The 13,326-nt window shown below is 36.9% G+C and overlaps 1 protein-coding gene across 2 annotated transcripts in view; it reads right to left on the bottom strand.

Annotated features, from left to right (window-relative positions):
* Window positions 1-642: 642 nt before the first annotated feature.
* RIPK2 (receptor interacting serine/threonine kinase 2) overlaps window positions 643-13,326 on the bottom strand; it is a 39,192-nt gene continuing 26,508 nt past the window's right edge. Inside the window, exons 8-12 of one of the 2 annotated variants that reach the window (XM_017867906.1) lie at window positions 11,832-11,917; window positions 7,799-7,888; window positions 5,263-5,356; window positions 2,173-2,334; window positions 643-1,598 (exon numbers count right to left, since the gene is read on the bottom strand). In XM_017867906.1, coding sequence (XP_017723395.1) covers window positions 1,261-1,598; window positions 2,173-2,334; window positions 5,263-5,356; window positions 7,799-7,888; window positions 11,832-11,917 — 770 coding nt within the window. In that variant the 3' untranslated portion in view covers window positions 643-1,260. The remainder of the gene's footprint in view (window positions 1,599-2,172; window positions 2,335-5,262; window positions 5,357-7,798; window positions 7,889-11,831; window positions 11,918-13,326) is intronic. The other variant, XM_017867904.1, reaches the window with a different exon arrangement.

Genomic DNA, 13,326 nt, shown 5'->3' with positions numbered 1-13,326 from the left:
TAATGCTTTTAAAATTTAATAGATAACTCGTGTTCAGTTTTCATTTAATTTCCAAATATGGAAATTAATAGATTTCCATATTTCTGAAAGGCACAGTAAGAGCTACAAGTTAATGTCAAGTGCTAAAATGTAGATTAAAATACTTATATTTCTAATAAAATATTTAATTGCCTCAATGCCATCTAATTTCTTTTATTCAAACTTTTTTCAGGTTTGGGTCTGTTGCTTCTTGAAAGTTCATCTTTTCAGATTTACTCTGTATCTCACTTTCTGCTGACTTTGCTATGCGGTTTCAGATAACGGCTATTATTCCTTGTAAGTTCTCATATAGTAATATAACCCATTAACCAAAAAAGTGCTCACACTGTACTTTTATTGTTTGGGCTAAATTTGATACGGACAAGTTAAGAAAATAAAAACAGTGTGGGTATTAGGCAGCAAGTAAAAAGAGTAAGTTAGAGCCATATCTGATCTGGAAGGCTGTACTATTAAAGGCAAAAAGCAGGTTGCAGTATGATGTATTATAATAATAATAATATGCAGAAAAGATCCTTTCCCAAATGAGCATATGTTCTAAATATAAGCAGGAAGAAAGGGACAGAAGGATAAACATCAGGCTGTTAACTTTATTTAGCTTGTTTGTTGGTGACAGTAGGGAAGGCTGAGGTTAAAAATGGGGACAGACAGCCGGTATTAATATATCTATTCTTTTCTTTATATTGTATTGTTTTACCTTTGAAATATCTTCTTTAAAGGGAATTTATAAATAAAACTTTAAAATGTAATCCTATTAATGGAGTTTTCAATTAATAAGCCTTTGTAGAGAAATTAAGCCTGAAATTTTAGGGCAGAGATTCTGTACTGTTTCTGGTGGGTAAAAGGGTATATACTTCATAAAATCAAATTGCATCTTAGACGAGTAACAAATAATCCACAAAGAACATGAATGTGAAAATGGCTTCCATCAGAAATACATCATACCTTAAGGCACTGTTATGAACAAGAATAATAATTATTTCCCTTTAAAATGGTTTCTGTTAACAAGAGACATAAAATTGAACTATGTAGCAAAATTCAAGCTTTTTACTTGTATTAATTAATAAAAAATACTGCAGTGTCATGGAGGGAGACTAATATTTACCCAAAGAAGAACCTTCAATAAAGCTTTTAATACTCACGGATTTTATATTAAAAAAAAGTCAAAGCAACAGAGATATAAAATCCTTTTATAAAACGACTTTTCTTCTTGAAAACAGTCACTTACACGCTTTTATTTTGAAGTAAATTTAAAGATGGTGATCTAGAAACCACAAGTATTTCCGGGTAAGGCTGAAGACCCATTTGTTTATTATCTTTCAACTTTTGAACAATAACTTTGGCAAATTCTTCTCCTTGGATGTCAGTAGTGTCTAGTAATTGTCTGACTTTTGAGGTCCTTGTAGGTTTGGTACTAATAAGTTCATAGTCCTCTTTCATGATCAAGTCCCTGGACAGAAGGGCATCTAGTGACTGGTTAAGGCAGGCTTCTGTCATTTGGTTCACAATGTCTTCCCTTTTGCTCTGGATCCACTGCTGGGCTATACCAGGCTGCAGACGTTCTGAAAAAGAGCAAGGAATGAATAATTTAAAAGATGAGGACAGATACACAGCAATAAGTAAAATTCCATGAAAAATCAATAAAGCATAAAACCTAATTTTCCTATGATTGTGCCAATATGGAACACCAGTATTTGGGAGAATGCTATGATTTTCAGGAAACACTCAGAGATTTGGGCTATCTCCCCTCACTCCCCAGAAAAGGCACTGCCTTTTATATGGTATAAATCATGGGGCAAAACCACTTTATGTCATCATTCCCATCTTCTGGCATTTGTTCAGTTTTGTTTAATGTCCATTTTGTTTCAAATATAAAAGATACCTGCAAATTTGTTAATTAGTAATATGTTAATACCTCCTCTTAGTACTGCCTCCCTATTTAGATGTTCACAGAATACCATTTGGGCCATGTCATCATTCCCATCTCCTGGGATTTATTTTCCTACTTAAGAAGGTATGTATTTATCATATTGAGGAAATAAAGACAAATAAATCTCACTGTATGGTAAACCCACTGAACATAGATAGGTAAGCTAAATGGCATCACTTACAAGGTGTTTCACAGTAAATATTTACCTGAGTTTCCTGCAGTTGAGAGTGGATTTATTATTGCTGAAGAGCATGGAATGGTCTTGTGATCACAGAATGCAGCCCTTTGAGATGCAGAAATGGTGCTATCCCAACTGTGATTTCCAGGACAGCGATGCAGTGTCATAAAAGAACAGTGTTGAATTTTTCCTACAAAATACAACATCTTCATTAGAGGTGGAATACGCCTTAGAAATTCCTATTGGCTAACATGTCAACATCTGAGCAGACAGAAGGTAGGCTCCAATGTCTTTAGTTTCCACAATATTAAGGCTAGTTCAGAAACCTAATTCTGCAAGTAGATATTTCTTAAAACAAAAAAGGGTTTATATGGAATGCTTTCACTATAATTTCTGTCAGCAATTGTCTGTCCTATGTAAATTATAAATCATAGAATTTTACTTCTTCACATAGTCCCATATTTTTCCTGTGTCTTCTTACTCCTTCTGAAGTTTAAATATGTTCTCTAAATTTATATATGATGTCTGTCTTTCTACTTTCTCTTCTGGGAATCCCACTCAGCCTCAGGGACTTAATCATCCCCTCTATTCCCCAATCCACACAATTACATTTTCTGTCTTCAATGAACTTTTGCCTTATATATTCCCTCCCTCCCTCCCTCCCTCCCTTTCCTCCTTCCCTCCCTACCTCTCTCCCTTTTTTATTTTTTGGAGTTTGTCACCCAGGCTGGAGTGCAATGGTTGCGATCTCAGCTCACTGCAACCTCCACCTCCCAGGTTTAAGAGATTCTCCTGCCTTAGCCTCTCAAGTAGCTGGGATTACAGTTCCATGCTACCACAACTGGCTAATTTCTGTATTTTTAGTAGAGATGGGATTTCACTATGTTGGCCAGGCTGGTCTCGAACTCCTGACCTCAGGTGATCCGCCCGTCTCAGCCTACCAAAGTTCTAAGATTACAGTTGTCAGCCAACACACTCAGCAGTGAACCTTAATCTTATATTTTCAAAAGCCCTCTGGACATCAGCCCTTTGTGTGCTCCTAGTACCTCAAATTAAAAACAAAAAACAAAAAACATTGAAAGTGGAATGTTTCTTTTGTTTTTTTTTTTTTTTTTTGAGACGGAGTCTCGCTCTGCCGCCCAGGCTGGAGTGCAGTGGCCGGATCTCAGCTCCCTGCAAGCTCTGCCTCCCGGGTTCACACCATTCTCCTGCCTCAGCCTCCCGAGTAGCTGGGACTACAGGCGCCCGCCACCGCGCCCGGCTAGTTTTTTGTATTTTTTAGTAGAGACGGGGTTTCACCGTGTTAGCCAGGATGGTCTTGATCTCCTGACCTCGTGATCCGCCCGTCTCGGCCTCCCAAAGTGCTGGGATTACAGGCTTGAGCCACCGCACCCGGCCGAAAGTGTAATGTTTCTTAACTCTAAAACTTGTTTTAACTTCTTCTTTTTTTTCTTTAATTGAGACAGAGTCTTGCTCTGTCACTCAGGCTGGAGTGCAGTGGCGCAATCTCAGCTCACTGCAACCCCTGCCTCCTGGGTTCAAGCGTTTCTTGTGCCTCAGCCTCCCAAGGAGCTGGGATTACAGGTGTGCACCATCATACCCACTAATTTTTTTGTATTTTTAGTAGAGATGGGGTTTTGCCATGTTGGCCAGACTGGTCTTGAACTCCTGGCCTCAAGTGATTTGCCCACCTTGGCCTCACAAAATTCTGGGATTACATGTGTGAGCCACCACACGCAACATGTTTTAACTTCTATTTCTTTTAATGGCACCAACATTCTCCCAGTCCCTAGGCTTAACAATTTATTTGGCTTTACCGCTTTTTTCTCTCATCGCTCCTCTAAGTGAAAAGTTACAAAGTCCTATCATCTAGTTGTCTATAACATCTCATATACCACCCCTCCTTTCTTTCACTCTGTATCAGTTCTTAATAATCTCTCATGGGTACTACAGTAATAGTCTCCTAACTGATCTCGCCATCTCAAGTTTCCTTTTCCTTTCAAAATATCCTACACATTCCAGCCAGAATGAATCTTCCCAAAGTAAAAAATTTTATGTCACTCCCTTGCTCAAAAAATTGCAATAGTTGCTTCCTACTCAAGTAAAAAAGTCCAAATAGTTTAGCTGAAGGTTAGAATTCCTGATGATATGACTCCAATCTACTTAGCTTTTATCTTCTTTCATTCATCTTCTTTACTAGCTAAACCAAATTAGTCACTGTTCTCTGTATTTTCTTGCTTCTGTACCTGTATGTTGTTCCTTTTCCCTGGAATGCCTATCCTTTGTTATTACAGATCCAGCCTTCAGCCAGAAATAATTTCATGATGACAACATGGTAGAGTGATATGATAATATTTATCAAAAGTCTTAGATGTGCCAGCTACTAGCTATGTGATCCAGAGTCCTTAAATCTGTAAAATAAGGACATTTCTCTCACAAGGTTGTTGTGCAAGTCCTTTGTACAGTGTTACTCTTCCCATAATACCATAGCTCTAGATCTATGTCTCTCTTATATCACTTTCCATCTCATATAATAGTTATTTAGAAACACTTCTCCTTTTTCTTATAAGAGATTTTTTTTTGCGGACATTTTCTGGCAGTGTCTAACATAATGCCTTTTTTAAAGAATTTATTTTTTGACATAAAGTCTTACTCTGTCACCCAGGATGGAGTGCGGTGGTGCAATCTTGGCTCACTGCAACCTCCCTCCTGGGTTCAAGCAATCTTTCCGTGTCAGCCTCTGAAGTAGCTGAGACTATGGGTACCCACCACTATGACTGGCTAATTTTTGTATTTTTAGTAGAGATGGGATTTCACCATGTTAGCCAGGCTGGTCTCGAACTCCTGACCTCAGGTGATCTGCCCACCTTGGCCACCCAACATGCTGGGATTATAGGTGTGAACCACTGCGCCTGGCCAAACATAATGCCTTAAAACTTAAATGTATTTGTTAAATATCACACTACTATTTTTTCATATCTTTAGACTCTGTCACTTTAAAACATGAGTTATAAATGCAAATTAAAGTTCCATAGAAATCATGACTGCTTGCCAGAAATATGATCTTGAAAGAAAATGGAAGACTTGCAAGTAAATAATGATTGGAAAATTTACATACTAGATAAAAAATCATTGTCTTGAGGAACTGGCAGGGACCTTGAAGTTTCATGAGAACCATTATTTTCATGGAGCTGAGAGGATCCACATGATTCCTAAAGTAAATAGAAAATAAAGGGTTTAGGTTAATAAAAATTATAGAGCTTTAATTTCTAAATAGTTCTTGTTTGTGGCTTATCACAAATGAAGATAAAACTACTAATTTTTTTTTTTTTTTTTTTTTGAGGCAGGGTCTCACTCTGTTGCCCAGTCAGGAGTACAGTGGCACAACCTAGGCTTACTGCAGCCCTGCCCTCCTGAACTCAGGTGAACCTCCCATCTCAGCCTCCTGAATAGCTGGGATTATAGGTACACACCACCACACCATGCTAAATTTTGTATTCTTTGTAGAAATGGGGTTTCACTACGTTGCCCAGGTTGGTCTTAAACTCCTGCAATCAAGTGATCCACCAGCCTTGGCCACATAAAGTGCTGGGATTACAGGTGTGAGCCATTGTGCCCAGCCTACAAAAGTACTAAAAATTATACTTTACAAAATTAAAGAAACACATACATCTATAAAATAACCAACAAAGATAAACTTATTTTCTTAATTAACACAAATGGGGGAAATAGGGGAATAATGTAACATCAGAATAATTATTTTTTCAGTATTTTCTACATGATCTCAGAGACTGCGGCTAGTAACTAGAATAGTGAATGAGAAATTTGGTATCTGCAAGTCTGGTCTCCTACAGATTTAGAAATGCCTGTTCTCAGCACCTCAGGTTCCTTCCACATGGAGGCACAGGAAACCATGGAAAAAGTAATGGAGAACTCTACTCCTAGCTCTGTCATGGAATTACTAGCTAACTTTCAATAAGGCATTTAAACTCTCTGGCTCTCAGGTTTTTGGCTGTATTATCCACACTGTCTATTTAAAAATATGCACGAATGGGCTCAAGGATCAAATGAAATACTGTACATCAAGTGATTAAAAAAGTGATGTACTATTTTTAAGGTTCGTTTTGAAGATACTACAGGTTGAGTATTCCTTATCTGAAATGCTTGGAACCAGATGTGTTTGGAATTTTGGACTTTTTTCAGATTTTGGAATATTTGTATATATATAATGAGATATCTTGGGGATGGGACTCAAGTCTAAATATAAAATTCATTTATGTTTCATATATACCTTATACACACAGCCTGAAGATAACTTAACTCAATATTTTAAAATAATTTTGTGCCTGAAACAAAGTTTTTTTTTTTGAGATGGAGTCATCCAGGGTGGACTGCAGTGGTGCAATCTTGGCTCGCTCAAATAATTCTCCTGCCTCAACCCCCAGAGTAGCTGGGATTACAGGCATGGGCCACCATGCCCAGTATGTTTAGTAGAGATGGGGTTTTGCCATGTTGGCCAGCTGGTCTCGAACTCCTGACCTCAAGTGATCCACCCACCTTGGCCTCCCAAAGTTCTGGGATTACAGACTTGAGCCACCGTGCCCACCTGTAAAACAATGTTTTGACTGCAACCCATCATATGAGGTCAGATGTTGCTATGGTCTGACATGGTTTATTTGTCCCCACTAAATCTCATGTTGAAATTTGATCTCCAATGTGGTGGTGTTGGGAGGTGAGGCTTAATGGGAGGTGTTTGGGTCATGGGGGAAGATCCCTCATGAATAGCTTGGTGCCATTCTAGAAGTGGTGAATAGATTCCTGAGAGAGCAAGCTGTTAAAGACCCTGACTTCCTCATTTTCACTCTCCTGCATCCTGTTTCACCATGTGATTTCTCTGCATAGCTTGCTCCCCTTCCACTTTCCAACATGAGTGCCAACAGCCTAAGGCCCTCATCAGATTCAGCTGCCCAATCCTGAACTTTCTGGCTACCAGAATTGTGAGCCAAATAAACCTCTTTTCTTTATAAATTACCTAGTCTCAGGTATTTCGTTATAGCAACACTAAACAGACTAACACAAGTGTGGAATTTTCCACTTGTGCATCATGTTGGTGTTCAAAGTTTTGGATTGTAGAGCGTTTTGGATTTTTGGATTAGGGATGCTCAATCTATGTTACTTTTCTGATTCTGTAAAATGAACATACATATACATTCTTAAAAGAAATTACTAATTCAGACTAATATAAGTCTGACTGAATGCTACTAAAGAAATCTTTCTTCTTGGGCAGCAATGTTAGCCTCTCATTAATTATGATAAGAGGTAAGAACAAGGTAGCATAAATATAGTGTTAAAACTGTAATCAATGATTTGCCTACATACTACCCTGGGACGTCGTTCATTGTATAAACCAATGACAGCGACAGAACTCAATGCCAAATAAAGAAGCAATAATTGTGATTTGATGGGATGAACAATAAACGGAGAATCAGTAGAGCTGAGTTTCAAGTTGGAGATTGCCATGAGCTACCAAACAAATCCTAAAAGCTACCTGGACTTTAGTTTTCCTTCTATAAAAGAAGGGCTTAAACCAAATGATTTTTTCAAATTCTTCTCACATTTTGAGTTTAATGTAATTTTTTTTTTTTTTTTTTTACCTCTTGTGGACCATGATTTACAGGTATATTCAGAGATAATTCCATTTTCTTCTTGTCACATAGGTGAATGGTACTTGAAACACTCTGTAACTGGAATGAATACATAAATACATATACACTTTAACTGGAGGTGATTAGGAAATTATAGAAGTAAAATACAATCTAATTAACACATTTTATATGTTTGTGCAAAATACATGGAAAGAAAATATAAAGAGTTGGGAATATAACATATAACTGAAGGAAGAGACAGTGTAGAACAGGGGAAATAACTTTAGAAACACAGACTTTGAATCCTACCTAATATTAATTGGTTACCTTCTCTCAGTGTCTCAGAGCTTCAACCTTAAAATCTAATAATACCTACATGCAGGATGGTTCTAGAGATTGAGCTTATAAATACGAAATAACTGGTATAAAGTAGGTACTTAATAAATTTTTGGGAGTGTGACTGTATGTCTATCTATAATTAAGTATTTACCACATTTTAGGCACTGTGCCTGTAAGTACTATTATTATTTTCATCTTATAGTTAAGAGATTGAGGCTTAGACTAAGTAAAGGAGGTAGAGTGTCAATAATGGAATGGTGGGGCCATGGAGCCAATCAGATGTGATTTAGATTCCCACATCTGTTTGATGTGGGACATTAGATTTAATCTCAGTTTACTTATCTGTACACTGGAGATAAAAATACCTATTTTGAAGGATTACTGTAAAGAAAATGAAAAGTAATATACGCAAAAAGGCCCTAACATTACTTGTAAGCATTCAATAAATGGTAGCTGCTGAGTAGATGATTTACTTAAATACTATTCTTTTGTGTTAAAATTAAGTGATTTATTCCTGTCTATATAAGCTAGGCTTGATTACTTTCCATCACTACTCAGTGATTTAAAAACCTATCAATCATTTTCTTCCCCAGACCATCATAATGCCACCTATTCTTCAGAATTTGGAAACTGGTGAATTCACACCCAGCCATCCATTATGCACATTTATGACTGCATGTTCCATTTACATGGCTAAGGAACTTACTCCTTAGCCATGTATCCATTATGCACATTTATGACTGCATGTTCCATTTACATGGCTAAGGAAATTACTCCTATTTATCTGTATATATAATGTACCTAGCACAGGGCTTTATACACAGCAGTTCAATAAACATCTATAAATATACTGTTATATGACCCTTTAAAATGAGTTTTTGGTTTTGTCTCTGTTATGTAAGGTTTTTCTGTGCTTATAAAATTTGCCAAAACATTTCTGATAATGCAATATCCTTGAATTAGAAACACTTTTTCATAACTGATCAGTTATGATCATTCAAATTACTTGCGAACTAGTGAATCAGTCCCTAAGAAGAAATGAATTGAAAAAAAACGATTTTTGTTCAGTGTTTATTATTCAAGATATAGAAGCCAATTACCTAGGAAAACATAAATTATGGGAGCTGCTTCCAAGAGTTGAAAAAATGTAGGAAACTCAAAACAAATTTCCCTACGAATCTTGGCTTTCAGAATTTTTTTTTCTTAAGAGACAGGGTCTTGGTATGTTGCCCAGGTTGGACTAGAACTCCTGGGCTCAAGCGATCCTCCTGCTTCAGCTTTCAGAATAACTGGGACTATAGTATAGGCATGTACTATCACATCTAGCTCAGAAATTTCTTTATGAAGAATCTTATTTAATTTGTGTTCCACTGTTGTCCCTGACATTAGCTTACTAATGTGTGAGGTGTACATAAGTGACTAACTTCCCTATACGGTAGTACCCCTCTCATCTTGGTTTCACTTTCCGCATTTTCTATTACCCTGCTCAACTGTGGTTTCGAAATATTAAATGTAAAATTCTAGAAATAAACAATTCGTAAGTTTTAAGTCACATTCAGTTCTAAGTAGTATGATGAAATCTCATACCCTACAGCTCCATTCCACTCAGGATGTGAATCATCCCTTTGTCCAGCATATCCATGCTGTATAAGCTACCATCCTGTCAGTATTAGAACAACTGTCAGGATCACAGTACTTGTACTCAAGGAACTCTTTTTTTTTTTTGAGACAGCATCTCACTCTGTCACCTTGGCTGGAGTGCCAGCTCACTATAGCCTCTACCTCCTGGGTTCCAGTGATCCTCCTTTCTCAGCCCTGAGTAGCTAGGACTACAGGCATGTGCCACCACACCCAGCTTTTTTTTTTTTTTTGTATTTTTTGTAGAGATGGGGTTTTGCCACATTACCTAGGCTGGTCAAGTAACTCATTACTAATTAAGTCAACTCTTACTACTAATGGCCCAAAGTGCAAGAATAGTGAGCTGGAATATTGTTAGAATTGTTCTATTTTATTGTCAGTTATTGTTAATGTATTACTGTGCCTATCTTATAAATTAAACCTTATCATAGGTATATATGCAGAGGAAAAGTATGTATGTCTATATCATAGGTATGTATGTACAGTATACATAGGGTTCAGTGTTACCCATGGTTTCAGGCATTTGCCGGGCTCTTGGAATGTATCTCCCATGGATAAGGGAAGACCTTAGTTATCTCATCTATAAAATCAGATGATATTCTTGCCCTATAAGTATCACAGAATCGATACAAGATTTTTTTTTTTTTTAAAGAACAATCCTAAGTGGAAAATATATGGCAACTTAAAAAGTAGCTGAGTGTGGTAGCCCACGCCTGTAGTTTCAAGCTACTGGAGACGCTGAGGTAGGAGGATTGCTTGAGCCCAGCACTTCGAGGTTGCAGTGAGCTATGATCCTCGGCACTCCAGCCTGGGTGACAGAGGGATACCCCATCTTTACAAACTAAAAAAAAATTTTTGAATCTGTTAAGGAATAGAGAAATTGGTATTCTCTGGAAAACACTACCTACTCAGAAGTGGTGGAGCCAGTGAGAAGTTACTAAAAGAACAAAAACACAGTTCCTCTTTAGTTCCTTCCTTTATGCATTTCCCTTTGAAACCAAGGGTTATGTCACTAGATCCAGCAAGCCACAAGGGGCAAGCAATGTCACTTGGTTATAAAAATTGTAAATTTTGCTTGTTCACACCCCACAAGTTTAGCTAACGGCTGGTTTTTATATTGTATATTAACTACAATTTAATGAAACCCACATCCCCTAACAAACCACAGTTCATTAGGGCAAAGTAAGCATAGTTTAGCACTTGCCTTAATGAACTGTGGTTGCTTTTTAAATGATTTTGAGTAATATTGAAAAAAAAAAACAAAACAAAAAAACAACCCTGCAGTAATAGGTCCCTTCAATTGTTCCGACCCACAAGAATCAGAGTGAGTAAATAACACAGCTCTCCCAGGTAATTCATATCAACTGTTACTGCTACCTTGGTCTATAAAACATGAAGTGTTTGAGAGGAAAAATGAAAAAACAAACACACTTTGGTCTCAAATGTAATAAAAATTCTACAGTTAAACTTGGCAAGGAATGTCAGAAAAAAATGTACATTAAATTAAAAGAGAAGTGCGAGAACCCAGACATCTATAATTCTCCAGGCATTACAACTTTAGGAAAATAAATGTACATTAAAAAACAAACAAATGCCTCTAATGGCTCAGTGCATTCACTGTAAACAAGTGGCTGTGATTATACATTTTTAAACTTATGTCTGATATATAAGGGTTCTGGAAATGTCTTTTTTTTTCTTTTTTCTTTTTTTACATTTTAAATAAAGGTAGGGTCCTGCTATGTGGCCCAGCTGGTCTCAAACTCCTGGGCTCAAGTGATTCACTCGCCTTGGCCTTCCAAAGTGCTGGGATTACAGGTGTGAGTCACCACGCCTGGTCCTGGAAATGTCTTTAAAATCTGAAGGTGGCCATTTGAATGAAATAGAAAAGCTTTTGGTGACAAAGGAAAAGTAGTATTGATAGTCTCTGGTAAATTTTCTCACTCCAAAACTGTAGCTTATTAACTGTGAAAAGTATATATATTAAAACTACACTTAACTAAAATCTCCATGAATAATATATAGTTGTTTAAATTTCTAATTTCCAACATTCCATTTGGCAATTTACCTTTGTTTTCTTTAGCTGAATAACAGCTTCAAGAAAAGTTATCTCTTCAAATGTTCTCAAAACTGGTTCAAGTTCTATTAAACATTCTACATAAGAGAAAAAAAAATATAGGTTGAATTCAGATTGCTTCTAATTATTAAAGTGAAATGTTAACATTTAACATATAAGGCCTCAAGTCAGTTCTTCCCAAAGTGATGACATTCAGCTGTTTTATGAGCTTTTATTACTGACATAAAGATAGACATAAGCAACAATGGAATAGGGCTGAGAACCTAAAAAAACTGTTTTTGGACAAACATGCTAAGCCAATTCAATGGGGAAAGGATAGGATAGCCTTTTCAACAAATGATGCTAAAACAGTTGGATATACACCTGGAAACAGATAAATTTAGGTACTTATATCACACTACGCATAAAAACTAACTTGAAATGGACCCCACACCTAAATGTAAACATAGGAGAAAATCCTCATGATCTTGGGTTAGGCAAAGTTCTTAGATATGACATCAAAAATGAAATTCGTTAAAAAACCTGACAATTGGGCCGGGTGTGGTGGCTCATGCCTGTAAACCCAGCACTTTGGGAGGCCGAGGCGGGCAGATCACGAGGTCAGGAGATTGAGACCATCCTGGCTAACACAGTGAAACTCCATCTCTACTAAAAATACAAAATAAATAAATAAATAAATAAATTAGCAGGGCATGGTGGCTGGTGCCTGTAGTCCCAGCTACTCAGGAGGCTGAGGCAGAAGAATGGCGTGAACCCAGGAGGCGGGGCTTGCAGTGAGCCAAGATTGCACCACTGCACTCCAGCCTGGGCAACAGAGCAAGACTCCATCTCAACGAAACAAACAAACAAAAAACCTGAAAACTGGACTTCAAAAAATTTGAACACTTTTGCACTTCAAGACAGTATTAAGAAAAAATAAAAAGAGAAGCTGCAATCTTGCACACTATATTTCCATATCATGTATCTGCTAAAGGGTTTGTATCTACAATATATACAGACCCATGACAATAATAGGAAAAATAGCAAAATTAAAAAACAAGTAAAAGATTTGAATTTCAGTAAAGGAGATATACAAATGTCTTCAAGAAGCACATGAAAAGATGCTTAACATCATAAGAAAAGGCACTTTAAAACTGCAATGAGACATCACTCCATACCCACTAAAATATAATTAAAAAGAAAATAGGAAGTGTTGACAGTGATGTGGAGAAAATGAAACCCTCATACATTGCTGGTGGGAATAAAATAATGTGGCTATTCTGGAAAACAGTTTGGCAGTTTCTTAAAAATTAAAGATAAATTTATCATATAGCCCAGCAATTCTACTCACAGATAATTAACCAAGAGAAATGAAAAGATATGTTCACAGACTTGTATGTGAACAGTCATAGCAACATTATTCACATAGGCAACAAGTAGAAACAATCAAAATGTTCATCAACTGGCTAATGGATCAACAAAATGTGATACATCCATACGATGAAGT

The sequence above is a fragment of the Rhinopithecus bieti genome, unplaced genomic scaffold (assembly GCF_001698545.2).
Source record: "Rhinopithecus bieti isolate Rb0 unplaced genomic scaffold, ASM169854v2 scaffold_3856, whole genome shotgun sequence".
Lineage (NCBI taxonomy): Eukaryota > Metazoa > Chordata > Mammalia > Primates > Cercopithecidae > Rhinopithecus > Rhinopithecus bieti.
This window is presented reverse-complemented; position numbering and strand designations above follow the sequence as displayed.